Source organism: Dama dama, chromosome 20 (assembly GCF_033118175.1).
Source record: "Dama dama isolate Ldn47 chromosome 20, ASM3311817v1, whole genome shotgun sequence".
NCBI classification, from domain to species: Eukaryota; Metazoa; Chordata; class Mammalia; order Artiodactyla; family Cervidae; genus Dama; species Dama dama.
In genome coordinates, this window is record NC_083700.1 from 56444213 (window position 1) to 56458516 (window position 14304).

The 14304-nt window shown below is 37.6% G+C and overlaps 1 protein-coding gene across 1 annotated transcript in view; it reads right to left on the reverse strand.

Annotated features, from left to right (window-relative positions):
- The window catches only part of CLCA1 (chloride channel accessory 1), a 34949-nt gene extending 21527 nt beyond the window's left edge, over positions 1-13422 (reverse strand). Inside the window, exons 1-5 of the mRNA XM_061121480.1 lie at positions 13207-13422; positions 7614-7754; positions 7298-7445; positions 4747-4852; positions 73-250 (exon numbers count right to left, since the gene is read on the reverse strand). Coding sequence (XP_060977463.1) covers positions 73-250; positions 4747-4852; positions 7298-7445; positions 7614-7754; positions 13207-13368 — 735 coding nt within the window. The 5' untranslated portion in view covers positions 13369-13422. The remainder of the gene's footprint in view (positions 1-72; positions 251-4746; positions 4853-7297; positions 7446-7613; positions 7755-13206) is intronic.
- Positions 13423-14304: the final 882 nt, after the last annotated feature.

The following is a 14304-nucleotide window of genomic DNA, read 5'->3' on the forward strand; positions in this document are numbered from 1 at the left end:
TGCATCATCTGGGATAAAAACCTCACTAAATTCATGTCAAGAAAAAAAGAAGAAAAAGGATATGGCACTTACAGTATCAATACTTTGTGAGTACATTATGGAAGCCTTATCATTGTTACTCTGTTGAGGTATGAATTCACATCCTTCTTCATACAGTCCTGTTTTTCTGTCAGTTTTGCATGGTTGAGTGACACAGCTTCCTCCTTGACACTTCTGTATTGCAGTTTTACCAATAATATCTTCTGAACATCTGCAGGTTAGATATTTAAGTGAAATGATCATTTCAAAGTGTTGGACTCTGGTCAGTTTCTACAGACAGCATTGTTTATAATTTCCCTTTATAATTTAAGAAATAAATGTATCACCTTAAATATTAAAATTATCAAATTCTCATCAGAGTAATTTTGTTTATCAGAAAGTATCTGAGGGGTTCCCAAAATGATATCAGAATGTGTTTCTATGCAGCAGAAAAGCTAAGGCTGTCTTACAGCCACTGTTAAGAATTAATAAGGATCAAAGTCCTAAGGCACTTCCTAATCTGGTCCTCTCATTCCTAGAAAATCAAGAGCTTCTTTCATTTCTCTAGAAAGTTTTGCTGACATTTGTTTATTTGTTTGTTTGTTTTGATCCAGCTAGTTTATGTCATACACTTTTTGCATAGTTCTTGTGTGTTTATATAGGTATTTTAGATTTTTATTTATATGCTTATGAGTTTGTCACTATTGTGAATGGAGTACTTTTCCCCCACATCTTATTTTTTGAGTATATAAAAAACATATGAACATGGGAAATTTGGAAACTAGGAAGAGTATAAAGAAGAGAAGAAAAAATCATATCCCACTGTCAAAGATAAACTATTAATGTACTAAAGCATTTCCTTCTCTATGTATCAGCATAACATTCTATGTATAGCTTTACTGCCTGATCTTATAAAACTTAGTATTTCAGTACATTTAAGTTGTAATGTATTATTATAATTCATAACATTCTTTCAAAATGTGATTTTAATAACTTCACATTTTGAAATTACAATGTGAATTTAGCCTAATTTACTTAATTTTTTTCCTCCATGAATTTTTCGGTGCTAAAAATAAAACTTCTGTGAATAAATGAAATTGGTGCATAACATTTTGACACTATTTCCAAGCTTGCTATGACGGACACCCAGAATAAATGGTCAGATTCAGAAATTTGAACATTTTAAAGCCTGTTGATAGAGCTCATTCTATATTTCCTTTAAAATGGATTGCTAAACATAAGATTAGTAGATCAAGAAATAGGAAAGAATTTTAGAGATTTGATATGTGTCATCAAATTGCTTTCCAGGAAGGATATTCTAGTTTATTTCTCTGATAACCATCTATGACAGCACTCATCCTGTTAGGAGAATCACACTAACTGAAACCGCCCACCCTGGCCAGGCATCATAGTAACCATTTGCATGAGTTGCTTTATGACAGGAGGTCCTGGTAAGGAACACGAAACTAATAAGCCACCACCAACCGGAAGAGCTCAAGAAAGGTCAAAAGGAGACACCACCTGTCCGACCACCTCCCAGAATCCTGGGAGGGATTATAATTATAAATTATAAAGGGAAATTATAAAGGGATGGATCTCTGGCATCCATCTTGGCTGAACAAGGCGTGCACCACCAGGAAGGACTCTGAGTCAGAATGATTGGCTAAAGACAACCTGGAAACTAATTCCATCACCATAAAACCCGAGACTGCAAGCCATGTGACAGAGCAGTTCTCCTGGGTTCCCTTATCCTACTGCTCTCCAGCCGGGTGCCCTTCCCCAATAAAATCTCTTGCTTTGTCAGCACATGCGTCTCCTCGGACAATTCATTTCCAAATGTTCAACAAGAGCCCAGTTTCGGACCCTGGAAGGGGTCCCCCTTCCTGCAACAATCCCACTGACAGGCACTAGTACTAGGTAATAAACGATTATCATTTTTGTCAAATCTGCACCTCTTTGACTACTAATGTCTTAACATTTTTACATTTTTACTGGCCATTTTTATTTCTTCTTTTATATAGATTATTTTCTCTTGTGTCTATTTTTCTATTAGGGTGTTATTGTTTTCTTTTATCTGTTATAATGTTAAGCTTTTAAAAGGCTGTTTTTCAAAGATTTGCAAATATATTTTTCTGTTTTTTATTTTTAATTTAGTTTATGTTTGATTTATATGCAATAAAGTTTTTAATTTATATGTAGTCAAATTTATCATTCTTTTAGTTATGTCTTTTTTCAACTCTTGAATGCACAGAAAGACATTCACCATTTAGGAATTTGATATTTATTAGTATACTTCTAGTTTTCATCATGGTTTTATTTTTTTGTATTGAATAAGTCTATCCAGTTGAAAAAGAGTCTATTAATTTTTTCCCCACATAGTTAAAAATTGTCCTGACATCTAAAGAAATCTTGTCTTTCCTTGTGGATTTATAATTCTTGCTATATCAAATAGTAAATTATTGCGAGTCTACTAGTTTGCATTGTTTTAATTAATGTAGCTTTATTGTATATTTAAAATTCAACAAGAAAATTTTCCTTTATTACTATCCTTTTTCAAAAAATGTTTGCAGCTGCTATCTACTGGATAAGCTCAGGGTCTTTAAAATGAGGTAAAAATAGAAATGTTTTGACTAGAGTTTCATAAGACCTATATATTAATTTTGATTGAATTTAAATATTCTATGAATTAAAAATATCTCAGTTAATCTTAATTTTCTTTTAAGTTCTTTAGAAGGACTTTGTGTGATGGTTTTCTTCAGATATAACTTTCCCATTTCTTAGAGTTTTCTTCAAATATATCTGGTTGCCTTATTGACTTCTCTTGTCAATTTTAATTTCTCTTTTTCCCTTCAGGCTTTCAAAGTGGATCACTTTATCATCTGCCTAGAAGCAATTTTTTCTCTCTCTTTCTAGTAGCCCCTGTTTTTTTTAACCTTCCCAACACATTATTGCATTGGCTACAACTTTCTAAAAATGATAATTTCTAGTAGTTCCCATTCTTATCATATTCCTGGGAATGTTTAGTTATTCCCTGTTAAATATTATGTAGGCAGTTGGCTTTCAATTGATGTTCTGCTTCATATTAAGGAAGCCTTCTATTATGGGTAGTACTGTCATTTCTGTAGTTGTTTCTAAGTCTTAGAAGTAATAAAGAATTTGTAGATAAGCAATAAATACTATTTGTATGTTATAACAAAATTTATTGTTAAGAGGACATGGTAATTATGTCAGTTTTGCAAAATGTTATCTGTGGAAGGATGAAAATGATGTATAGATACTTTCTAGAATATCCCTTAGAAAGAATATATACTAACCAGCTTTTCTCTCAAGGGGAATACAGTTTCTATCTGGAAGCATAGCAAGAAGTGGGAAAGGCAGATGTCAGGGCTGAATGTCATCCGTGGGCTGAGATTTGAGAGGTTCACCTAACATGATCTCATCGACAGAGTGACACTGGGGTAGGATTCTATAGTGTGTGGAGGGAACAAGCCAAAGGAATCGGGTAGACTGTGTATGGCTCTGGGAGGTACTTAGTGTCTTTTTATACCTAAAGTGACATAAGAGGAGAGAAAATGTCAAATGACAGAATTTGAGTATAATAAAGAAAAGGGAAAGCAGAAAGCAGTGATGCTCCTATGGGAGAAAGGGGAAGCCAAGGCAGAGTTCTGAATTCCATGCAGCTTCCTTTGGAAACTGCTGGGTAGACAGTAACCAAACCAAAGCTGAGTGCATCTCCTTAAAGAGTCATCATGGGAGTAGAACTAGAAGCAAAAGTGAAGAGCGGTGTTGCCCCAGCTCTAGTCTTTTAAAAGAGGCTGTTGTTTTCAACTGAGGTATAAATGTGCAAGCTTATCAAATTCCTTTTCAGAATCTGTTGGAATAATTTTCTTTTTTCCTTGATATACTATATTAATTACTTACCTATTATCATAGCATTTTCTGATATCTGGAAGATATCCTTCTTGGCCTTGGTGTGTTTGTTATTCCTATATAATATTAGTCCAGGTGTGACTTACTATGCTTTTATTTGTAATCTTTTTGGAAAGCTGTATCTACACAATTCTTATGCATCCCATATGTCGGGTTTTAGTATCTGAATTATGCCACTTGTCTAAAATGAATTGGGAAGCTCCCTATCCTTTATATTTGTACAAAAGCAGTTTATTCCCTGAAACTTTTGATTCCAAGAACTTACCTATAAAATTACAGAAGCCAGGGTACTTTTTTTTTTTTTTTTTTTGCCAGGGTACTTTCTAAGTATTCGGTTTGCTTTCTACTGACACCATACAGGGTTTTATTCCAACTGGGAGAGATTTTGTTTTGTTTTAATGTTTGGACTGTCTTTCAGCTAAGTTCATCAGTGTCTCTCAGGCCCATTCATTCTGATATAGTTCACACAGATACTATTCTACCTGCAAGGCACTGAAGCTTTTTGTCTCTGATTATGAGACAGGAAGATGGAGATCCTGAACGTAGAACCTGTGAATTTCTTCTAGTTGTACACACACACACAAAGAGGCAAATGATTTATAGTTGCAGAGTAGAGAACTCATCTAAGGCACTTGTAAAGTGAACAAAAGTAGTAGTTTTATGGGAAGCTGAAAGAGAAGACACTAAGAATGAAAGAGGAAAATATGATAAAAGGCTGATATTTTAAAAATATTCAGTTCAAGACAAAATTAGTTGCCATTTAAAACAGTTTGGGAAAATTAATCAAAATATACATACATTACTGGTTTGAGTCTTCTTTTGGATAGGTAGAATTTCTGGTCATTATTATACTCATTAAATACTCCCCATCGTAGATGAGCCCATTCATGGACAAATGCCCTTCCTGTGAAAAAATGTTTTAAACACCTAATTACAATAAGAATGGCAAAATTACCCTCTTAAATTCAGAGAAAGTGATTCTTCTGAAAATTATTATGCTTTGCTTTTTTAAGGTAAAGATTTAATTTGATATGACAATTGTACATTTCTATAAATATGACTACTTATTTTGGATTATCAAGTGCTAATTAGGCACTTAGTAAGTACCAGGAAGCAATTCATTCAAAGGTAAAACAAGTGCCCTGTGCTAACATATCTCATGGTCTAGCAGATGACACACATCATTTTAGATAACTAAAATCTTTAGGGGTGCAAGTGTAATGATGGAGATCAGCACAGGCTGACCTAGGGCAGCCAAGAAGGTCCTTCTTCCTAATGACCCAAATGTGGATAGATCTCAAGGTCTGCCTACTGCACATCTGTCTTTTTGCTTTGACCTATTCTCACCCTGCCCGTCTCATCGCCACTTACTCCTGAACTACTGTGACACTCACCCAGCTGGCTCCATGTCTCCAGTCTTCAATGACTTACCCTTGGTGCTAGGGGTTAAGTTCAACTTCTCAACATGCATACAAGGTCCCTGATGATTCAGGCCTTGTTCCTCTAGGCAGCCATATTTCTTGCTGTTCTCCACCCACTTCAAGAACTCCATAATGACAATGGATTCCTGAACCCCTTTTAGTTTCGAGAGTCACACCATATTCTTGCTCATCTCTGATCATTTTTACATATTTTCCCTCTGCTTGGAATACAACCTCCCTATCTCTGACTGGGAGATAACTCCTACTCTTCTTTCAAAATTAAGCTTATATCCAGATAGAAGCCTTCTCTGACATCCTCAAACTAGTTCAGGTACCCCTCCTTTTTCACTTTCATTATATTCCATTATGGCATTTGTCATGTTATATTGTCATTGTTTATTTGCCAGTCTCTCACTATAGACTCTCATCTCCATGAAAACAGGTACCATGACTTCCTTGTCATGTCTTGGCCCATATTGTCTAGAACTTAATTAATCTAGAACTTAATTGGTACTTAGTAAATTTGTTATATTTGGATGAATATTAGTGACCTATGTACCGGTCAGTTTTTCTGAAATGTAAATTCCAAGGTAGGCTGAATTCGGAGGATTAAGCGAGGAGGTGCATGTTTAGTAAGCCCTGGTATCTCACATTAAGGATTTTAGGTTGCTCTAGGCGCTGAGGAATAACTGATGGCCTCTTAAAGATAGGGGAGATTGTGAAGGAGTAGTCATGGAGTCAGGATACAAAAAGGAGAGAGTATAAAGGAATGGCATTGTATAAGGTGATCTTGATGACTGGAGTGGGCTCAGGAGTGGGAAGGAACAGCTTAAGCTGATAAGTAAATCAATCAATTGGTAAGTAAATCAAGTCAACACATAGTTATTGAGCCATACAGTTGGGAATTTTCTGTTTCCGTTATGGAGATGTTGTAAAAGAGGTGTGTTGGTTAGACAATCCTCTCTGTTAAGGTCTGTAAAAGTGCTCTAGTGTGTTTGGGGTGGGACATACAGGCAGCAACGCTCTTTTGTTTGCTTGTTTTCTCTGCCTTGCCTATTTAAAGGAAAAAAATTAAAATGGTTCTAATATTTTTTTTTCATTTGTTTTTATTAGTTGGAGGCTAATTACTTTACAATATTGTAGTGGTTCTAATATTTTTAAGATAATAAAGAAACCTAGTTATTAGTTAACCTAATTAGTTAATATTAATCACACTTGATTATCCTTGAAAAGTACATATTGTATATATACCACTGCTGATTTCTTTTAATATTTTATCCCAAGATTGCTCTGTTTGGTTCATATGAAAATGATAAATGATATTTTGTGAAGGAAATGTTGACTTTTTTTCTTTAGTCAGATATCTGTCAGAGCTGAACATCAAGGCTATTCTGTCTGGTACTCAAAGTGTGGTCCAAGGTCAGGCAGTATCAGCATCACCTGGGAGCCTGTTAAAATGCAGATCCTTGAGTCCTACCCCACACCTACTGAATCAAAATCATTTTAACAATCCATTTATAATCTGAACGCACATTAAAGTCTGAAAACATTATGTGTCTGCCATATGTTTTGGCCATACCTGAATTGAAGACAGGAGATTTAATTTGTTCAGGTGTCTTCCCACAGAACCATAGGAACCTAACATCACATTAATTAAACTATTTAATCAGAGTTATTATCTGATAACTGAGTATCTGAAAATTAAAAATATTACATTTATACACATATATTTGCAGGATATGAATAAAATAAATCTCTAACTGAAAAATGCACTATTCTGAATCTGTTTTATGTGAAAAAAGCAGGCTATAATAGTCTATTTGGCTTTTATGTTCTTATTCAGAAAGATAATGCTATTGTTGATCTATCTGCAACATAATAAAATTATTAAATTATTACATAGCAGAATATTTCATCTCTACCCATACCTTGTGGTCCATACTGAGGCAACTTTTTTCCAGCTAGGAAGTCAGGAGTGAGATAAATTCTATCACCCTTTTCTCCACAACCTCCCATCTGCTCAGTATAAGGTCCATCGTTACCTGGTGGATTAGGTTCAGTAACCAGAACATCAGCCTGAAATTTAAGAAAAATTTTTCATCATTACAAAATTTCAGCAAATAAACTGACCTTATTCACAGCAGACTCTACTGAAACAATTTTATTTGATTCTAGAATATTTTGATAAAAGAATCTAAGTCACAAAATAAAACTAAATTTGAAAAAAGAAGTTAATATTCTTACATTTTTGTAGGTCTCAAGTTTGGGTTTCACATATTCAGGTTTTGTTTTCCAATTTTCAGGAATCAAAATGGCAACATTTTTGAAGTAGAATCTTTTTTCTGTAGCCTCAAACAGATATGGAGATGCATCGGTCACCATATCCTGGGGGGTGGAGAATAAAATATAAAGAAGCATGCTTAATGACAGAAAAAAAGATGAAATCACCAATTATTCCAATTTATAATTGTATTTCACATTTCCAGAAACTGGCTTATTGAGCTAAGAAAAGGAGATTATTTTGTTAATAATAGTAGCTAGCTTTTTTTGATATTTTTACTGCATGCTCTGTGTCACAGTATAATAGTTGACAATGAAGACTTCAGAAGCAGGCACTAATCCTGGCTCACCACTTATGGTGGGACATCAGAAATTTCCCTGAGAGAATTCCCTGGTGATCCAAAGGTTAGGAGTCGGCACTTTCACTGCTGGGGACTGGGTTCCATCCCTGGCTGGGGGACTAGGATCCCACAAGCCACCTGGTGTGACCAAAGAGAAAAAAGAAATGTCCTAAACTGCTCTTGAGCCTCAGTTTCCCCATTTATAAGATGGAAAATATTACAGAGAGCAGCCCATAAGGTTGTTGTGAGGATCAAATGAAGTCAAGAAAGCATTTGGAACCATGTTTACTTAGCACAAATGCTTATTAAATATTAGCTCTTAGTTTCATTTCATACGATCCTTTAAAGATCAATGAACCTTTAAAGGAGAAACTGAGAATTAGAGAGTATTAGTCTCAACATCTCACACCAAGTAGTAGTGAAAAGAAACTCAAATTAAAATAAATACAACTTCAACACCTCCTGTAATAATTATATTGTTGTTGTTTAGTTGCTAAGTCGTATCTGACTCTTTGTGACCCTATGGAATGTAGCAAGGTCAGGCTCCTCTGTCCATGGTATTCTCCAGGCGAGAATACTGGAGTGGGTTGCTATTTCCTTCTCCAGGGGATCTTCCTGACCCAGGGATCAAATCCTAGTCTCCTACATTGATAGGCGGATTCTTAACCACGGAGCTACCAGGGAAGCCCAAATGTTATGATAGTGTTTGTTTTTAGTATAATACTAAGTACTAGATACAACGAAGTGGCATAAGTATATAATCTCTTTTCAAATTATGCCTAACTTTATTTCCCTAAAGAAAAAGAGCTGCAGTGTTAAATTATAAATGCCTGTTTCCCTGAAATGCATCATGACAAGATAGTAGAAGGGATATTACAAGATATTTATTATAGAAAGGGAAATTGGGACTATTAGGGCTGAAAATCATTGAAAAATGCAAAAATGGGTGTAGACAGAGGAAAGAAGATTGAAGACTGAGCATTCAGAAGTGGGAAGAGGAAGAGCCAGCAAAGGAAACTCAGAAGGAGCAGCCGGTGCAGGGGAAGGAGATCGGGAGGCATGGGAGAGCATTTCAAGAAGGAGAGAGTGGCCATCAGAATTAAACGCTGCTGAGCAATCAGGGAAGATGAGGACTAAAAACTGAGCAATGAATTTGGCAACCTGAGTGAGCCATTTTGTGGAATGGAGATGACAGCTCTATATGAGTGAATTCAATAGGGTGGGAGGTGATGAAGCAGAGGCAATGAAAACAGCAGGTCAAGAAATGTTTCTACAAATTAAAAGGAAATCAAGAAATGAAGCAGTAGTTGAAGGAAGATTTTGGGCAAGGGAGGTTTGTTTTGTTTTGAATGGGAACTATTATAACATATGTATGTGCTAGTGGGGAAAAAAAAACAAAGCATATAATTCAAGAGGGGAAAAAAGAGATCATTGCTGGAGGAGAGTCCTTACTGGAACAGACCAGAGAGGTGAGACATTGATGCCTAGACATCTAATTCTAGGGGTGGCCTTAGAAGCAGAGACAGTGCATCACTATTTGGGAAAATAGTACTTCTGTATTGATGCAGGAGTAAATCCTGTTTTGCTACTTCTTGGGGATAAACTAGGGGAATTTATCTCTCTGAGCCTCAGTTTCTGTCTTTTCAAATGGTAATGATAATAGTTGCCTTGCCAGTTTAAAAAAAGCTCTCAAAACGATTTGCTTCTCCTTTTACCAAAAAAGCCAGATTTTGAACAACTGCTAGGAAAATTTAATATTGCATCACTTTTTAAATAAAAATATTGAATCAGTATCACCAAAAAGTTGAAAAATAGGTATAAAACTTCCTACGTTCGAATATCATATTACAATTTAACTTGTGAAATGTAAATGTTCAGTGTCTCCTAGGAAGATAACTAAGCAGCATGAAATGTCTTGTCTTCTATGTTTTATTTGGAGAAGGCAATGGCAACCCACTCCAGTACTCTCGCCTGGAAAATCCCAAGGATGGAGGAGCCTGGTAGGCTGCAGTCCATGGGGTCGCGAAGAGTCGGACACGACTGAGCGACTTCCCTTTCACTTTTCACTTTCATGCATTGGAGAAGGCAATGGCAACCCACTCCATTGTTCTTGCCTGGGGAATCCCAGGGACGGGGGAGCCTGGTGGGCTGCCATCTATGGGGTCGCACAGAGTCGGACACGACTGAAGTGACTTAGCAGCAGCAGCAGCTATGTTTTATTAGAAACATTAAGGAGGAATCTTCGACATCTGTTTCATATTTTGAGAAAGTGACCTCATATCCAAATAGTTGAGATTTTGAGGTTTGAAGAACATTAAGGACGAAATTTATATGAAGCACTGGTAATTCCTGAAGAACAGGGATAATATACTGTTGACCACCGAATTCCTGGTACCTGACATAATGTGAATGCTCTGTAAATAAACGTTCGTTGGATTAACGAACAAATGAGTGAATGTGAAGAGGTTACGATGAGGGGCAAACTGCCCAGGAGTGCCAAGACAGGAGGTGCGTGGGCTCCCCTGCATTGAGGAGACCCCAACTACTCCCACTGTGCGTGTGTTAAGGGGGCGCGAGCGGGAGAGAGCTTGACCCCCCCCCCCGTTTATGCAGAGCGCTCGCACCGCCCCGCAGTATAGGCCAGAGTCGGGGAGCTGCTGCAGCGCCACCTGCCGGTGTTGAGTGGAGTACCTTCCGGACGGCCCTGCTGAAGCAGGTATTTAAGAGCTGACTTAGAGGGTTCTGCTCACACAAGGACGCCAAGGGGAGAGTCTCCCCAAAATGCAGAGAACTGAGGGATGATCAGCAAGGTGGCAAAGCCCACAGTGAGGTCCCTTGACCGCAGGTCTGAAACATCAAACAGGGACTCGCTTTTATTAACTACCCAGGGACTCTTGAGCACACTGTTGTCCTTAAAAGTGTTCCTGTGACAAGGTAACTGCGGAAACCAACTTCTCTCATACCCAACTCGTTTAGGACCATACCAGAAAACCAACTGAATAATAATAGTGAGAAGTGTATTTCTCAGGAGGAACCCTCAGAGAGTGAAGTGAATGTCCTTTTGCTTTTTCTCTCAGTTCAGCTCAGTTGCTCAGTCATGTCCGACTCTTAGCGACCCCACGGACTGCAGCACGCCAGGCTTCCCTGTCCATCACCAACTCCCAGAGTTTACTCAAACTCATGTCCGTTGAGTCGGTGATGCCATCCAGCCATCTCATCCTCTGTCATCCCCTTCTCCTCCTGCCCTTAATCTTTCCCAGCATCAGGGTCTTTTCAAATGAGTCAGTTCTTCTCCTCAGATGGCCAAAGCACCGAATAAATACAAATTACCATTGTCATTAGAGATAAGGCATTTGTGGCTCCTTTCATATGTTCCTGAGGACTGCTCACTGTCCAGCCAGAGACAGAAACATGCTGGTCACACTTTTCTCCCAACTTTCCTTGTCTGTTGCTCCAGTGGCTGCTTCATTTTTGCTAATGCTATTTCTAAGTTTGTTGTTCAGTTGACCAGTCATATCTGACTCTTTGAGACCCCATGGACTGCAGCATGCCAGGCCTCCCTGTTCCTTACCATCTCCCAAAGTTTGCCCAAGTTCATATCCATTGCATTGGACATGATAGCATCCAGTCATCTCCTCCTCCGATGCCTTTTTCTCCTTCTGCCCTCAATCTTTCCCACCATCAAGGACTTTTCCAATGAGTCGTCAGTTCCCATCAGATGAACAAAACACTGGCGCTTCACCTTTAGCATCAGTCCTTCCAGTGAGTATTCAGGGTTAATTTCCTGGTTAATTTCCCTAAGATTGACTGGTTTGATCTTCTTACTAGAGATAACCAAAGACTCACCTAATGTTTCTGATTGTTTAGAGATTTCAAAAGGCATGGATTTCCCTTTCACTGATAGCAATAATATCTGATGGTCTTCTGGTTTGAACAGGTGAACTTCCCCTCCTCTTCAATCACTGCACTTTGCTAACCCCAAACTCCTCTGGTGGTTGAGATAGTTCTCTCCCCTAACTCCTCTTTCTGGGTTCTCACTTGTTCAGAGCAAGAAACCTTTTGAGGCAACCCTTGGGGCCCTTGTACTATTAGCTTCTGAGTTTACACAGAGGAACTTTTCCCAGAAACAAGTCTCAGTCCTTTTGGCTGGGTAAGAAATGATGAGCCCTTTCCATCTAAGATTAAAAGGAGACCTGGGGACTGATGAATTGCCTACCATTTGTTGAGCTCTTAATATGTACCAGGCATTCTGCATACATTTTTAAAGGTCTTCTAAGTTTTTGAGAAAATTTTAGACTTACAGATGAGACATGCAAAAAACGTATAGAGTTCCCATATACCCTTCATCCAACTTCCCTTATACGTGTGCATTGATAATCCTCACAAAGTCCTGTGAGGAAAATATTTATTATTTTCCCCATTTTGTAGACCAGTACTTTTGCCCATTATACAGTACTACCTCTGGGTGAGCTACAGTCACTTTTCAGGCTTGGCTTTTATAAGACTTTTCCTTCTTATTCTTTGCTGTTTGCTGTTGTACAAAACCTCTCTAGTCCCTCCATCTTACAACAGTTAGATGCCTCTATGTGGACAGGAAGAGTCCTCTTCCCTAATTTTTCCTTCCCCTACACAAGAAGCAACAGGTGAAATGAGGCTGCTCAGCAGCCCTGAGAAGACACCTTGTGTTGGGCCTGGCAAAATGTAAGATTTCCTCCCATTGGAAGGGTCAGGTTTGTTCTTAAGTCAGAGATTAAGATTTGCATCTTGGACTCCTATATTAGAATCACGGGGAAAGGAGGCTTTAATCAGGAGAATAAAAGGAGACTCTGATAGGAACCAATGGTAAAATCAGACAAAGGAATTACCCTCTGCACATTTCATAATATCTGCCAAATATAGTTGGCTCTGCCTTGGTGTAGAACTAAATAATTTTCAATGAAGTCATCTATAGCCAAGAAGCAGAGATATCATTTAGTAAGTGCCAACAGTATATCAAGCTCTGAATTATATGTATTGCATATATTATCTCCACCCTCAGAAGAATCATAATGGTTGTGTTATTATTTCCGTTTTATAGCTGAAGAAATGCAACCACAGATATTTAAAAAAAACTTTCCAGTGTCACACAGTTGGAATTAGAGAACTCATGTTTGCTCTATCAATATATTATGCTTAATTTTTCAAAACAGCATGAATAGTTACCATTTCAGACTTACCTCTATATGTTGGATGAGTGTTTCATCTTCTGGGACATTAGGGTCAATTGCAATGACAATGCCTTCATAGCCATTATTATTCAGCTGAATGAGTGACTCACTCAGGGCCCCTTCCAGAAGGTGAAGGACCAAGATGAAAACAGAATTCTTAAATGACCCCATTGCTGTACATCTCCCTTTGAGTTCTCTCTTTGGAAAATGTTGGTTATGGAGGCATCTTTCCTTACCCCTATATATATGAATATACAGACACACATTTTTCCAATTTATCAACAGTGGTTTATTGCAGGACTTTAACCTCTTGACCCCAAATTGTTTCACTATTTGCATTTGTCTTCACTATGATGAATGATAACTATATCTTGGTCTCAAATTCTGTTTACTTTTAAATATTTTATTTTGAGAGGAATGTTAGCCTTGCCTTCACCTTTGCCAGTTGCTGGGATTGAGGGTGGGGAGCCACATCCGGTTCCCGGGAAGAACTCACAGCTGACAAGCAGCTTTACCATTGAAAGATGTTTGCTTCTTACAAATGTTTGCCCAGTCAGGGACACTGACCCACCCATCACCACCCTCTAACCCCTGCCTGCCCAGTGGAAGCCTGACTGTTCTGTGTATTTGATACGTATTCATTAAGTGTAAACCATATTTCCAATTATCTCTCAAAATGGTCTTTATTTTTATCCTCTTTGATCTTTACATAACCTCAGCACCCCTTATTACTCTCTTAGACAATCTACTTGCACCAAAAGCATTAGCAAGCAACATTAGAAAAGATGAAATTTATATCTGACTGTGCAAGGCAAACTCCCTCTAGTTTCCTCATCAGACCTCTATTTCATTATTCCATAGCTTCTACTGCCCAATAAAATTCAAATTAGTGTTAAATTATTTTACTGAAATTAAATGTCTGTTAGGTGAGAGGCATTTAGATTATTGTCAGCCACTGTATAGATTCTTTTAAGTTTGCCAAGTCTCAGGTGAAATCTCATATTGGTCCACCACTGTCCTGTATTCAAATTACTTGAAATATCCCTTCCTATAATATCATTTGTAGTATCACTACAAGACCTTTTAGAACTAACACCCAAAAAAGAT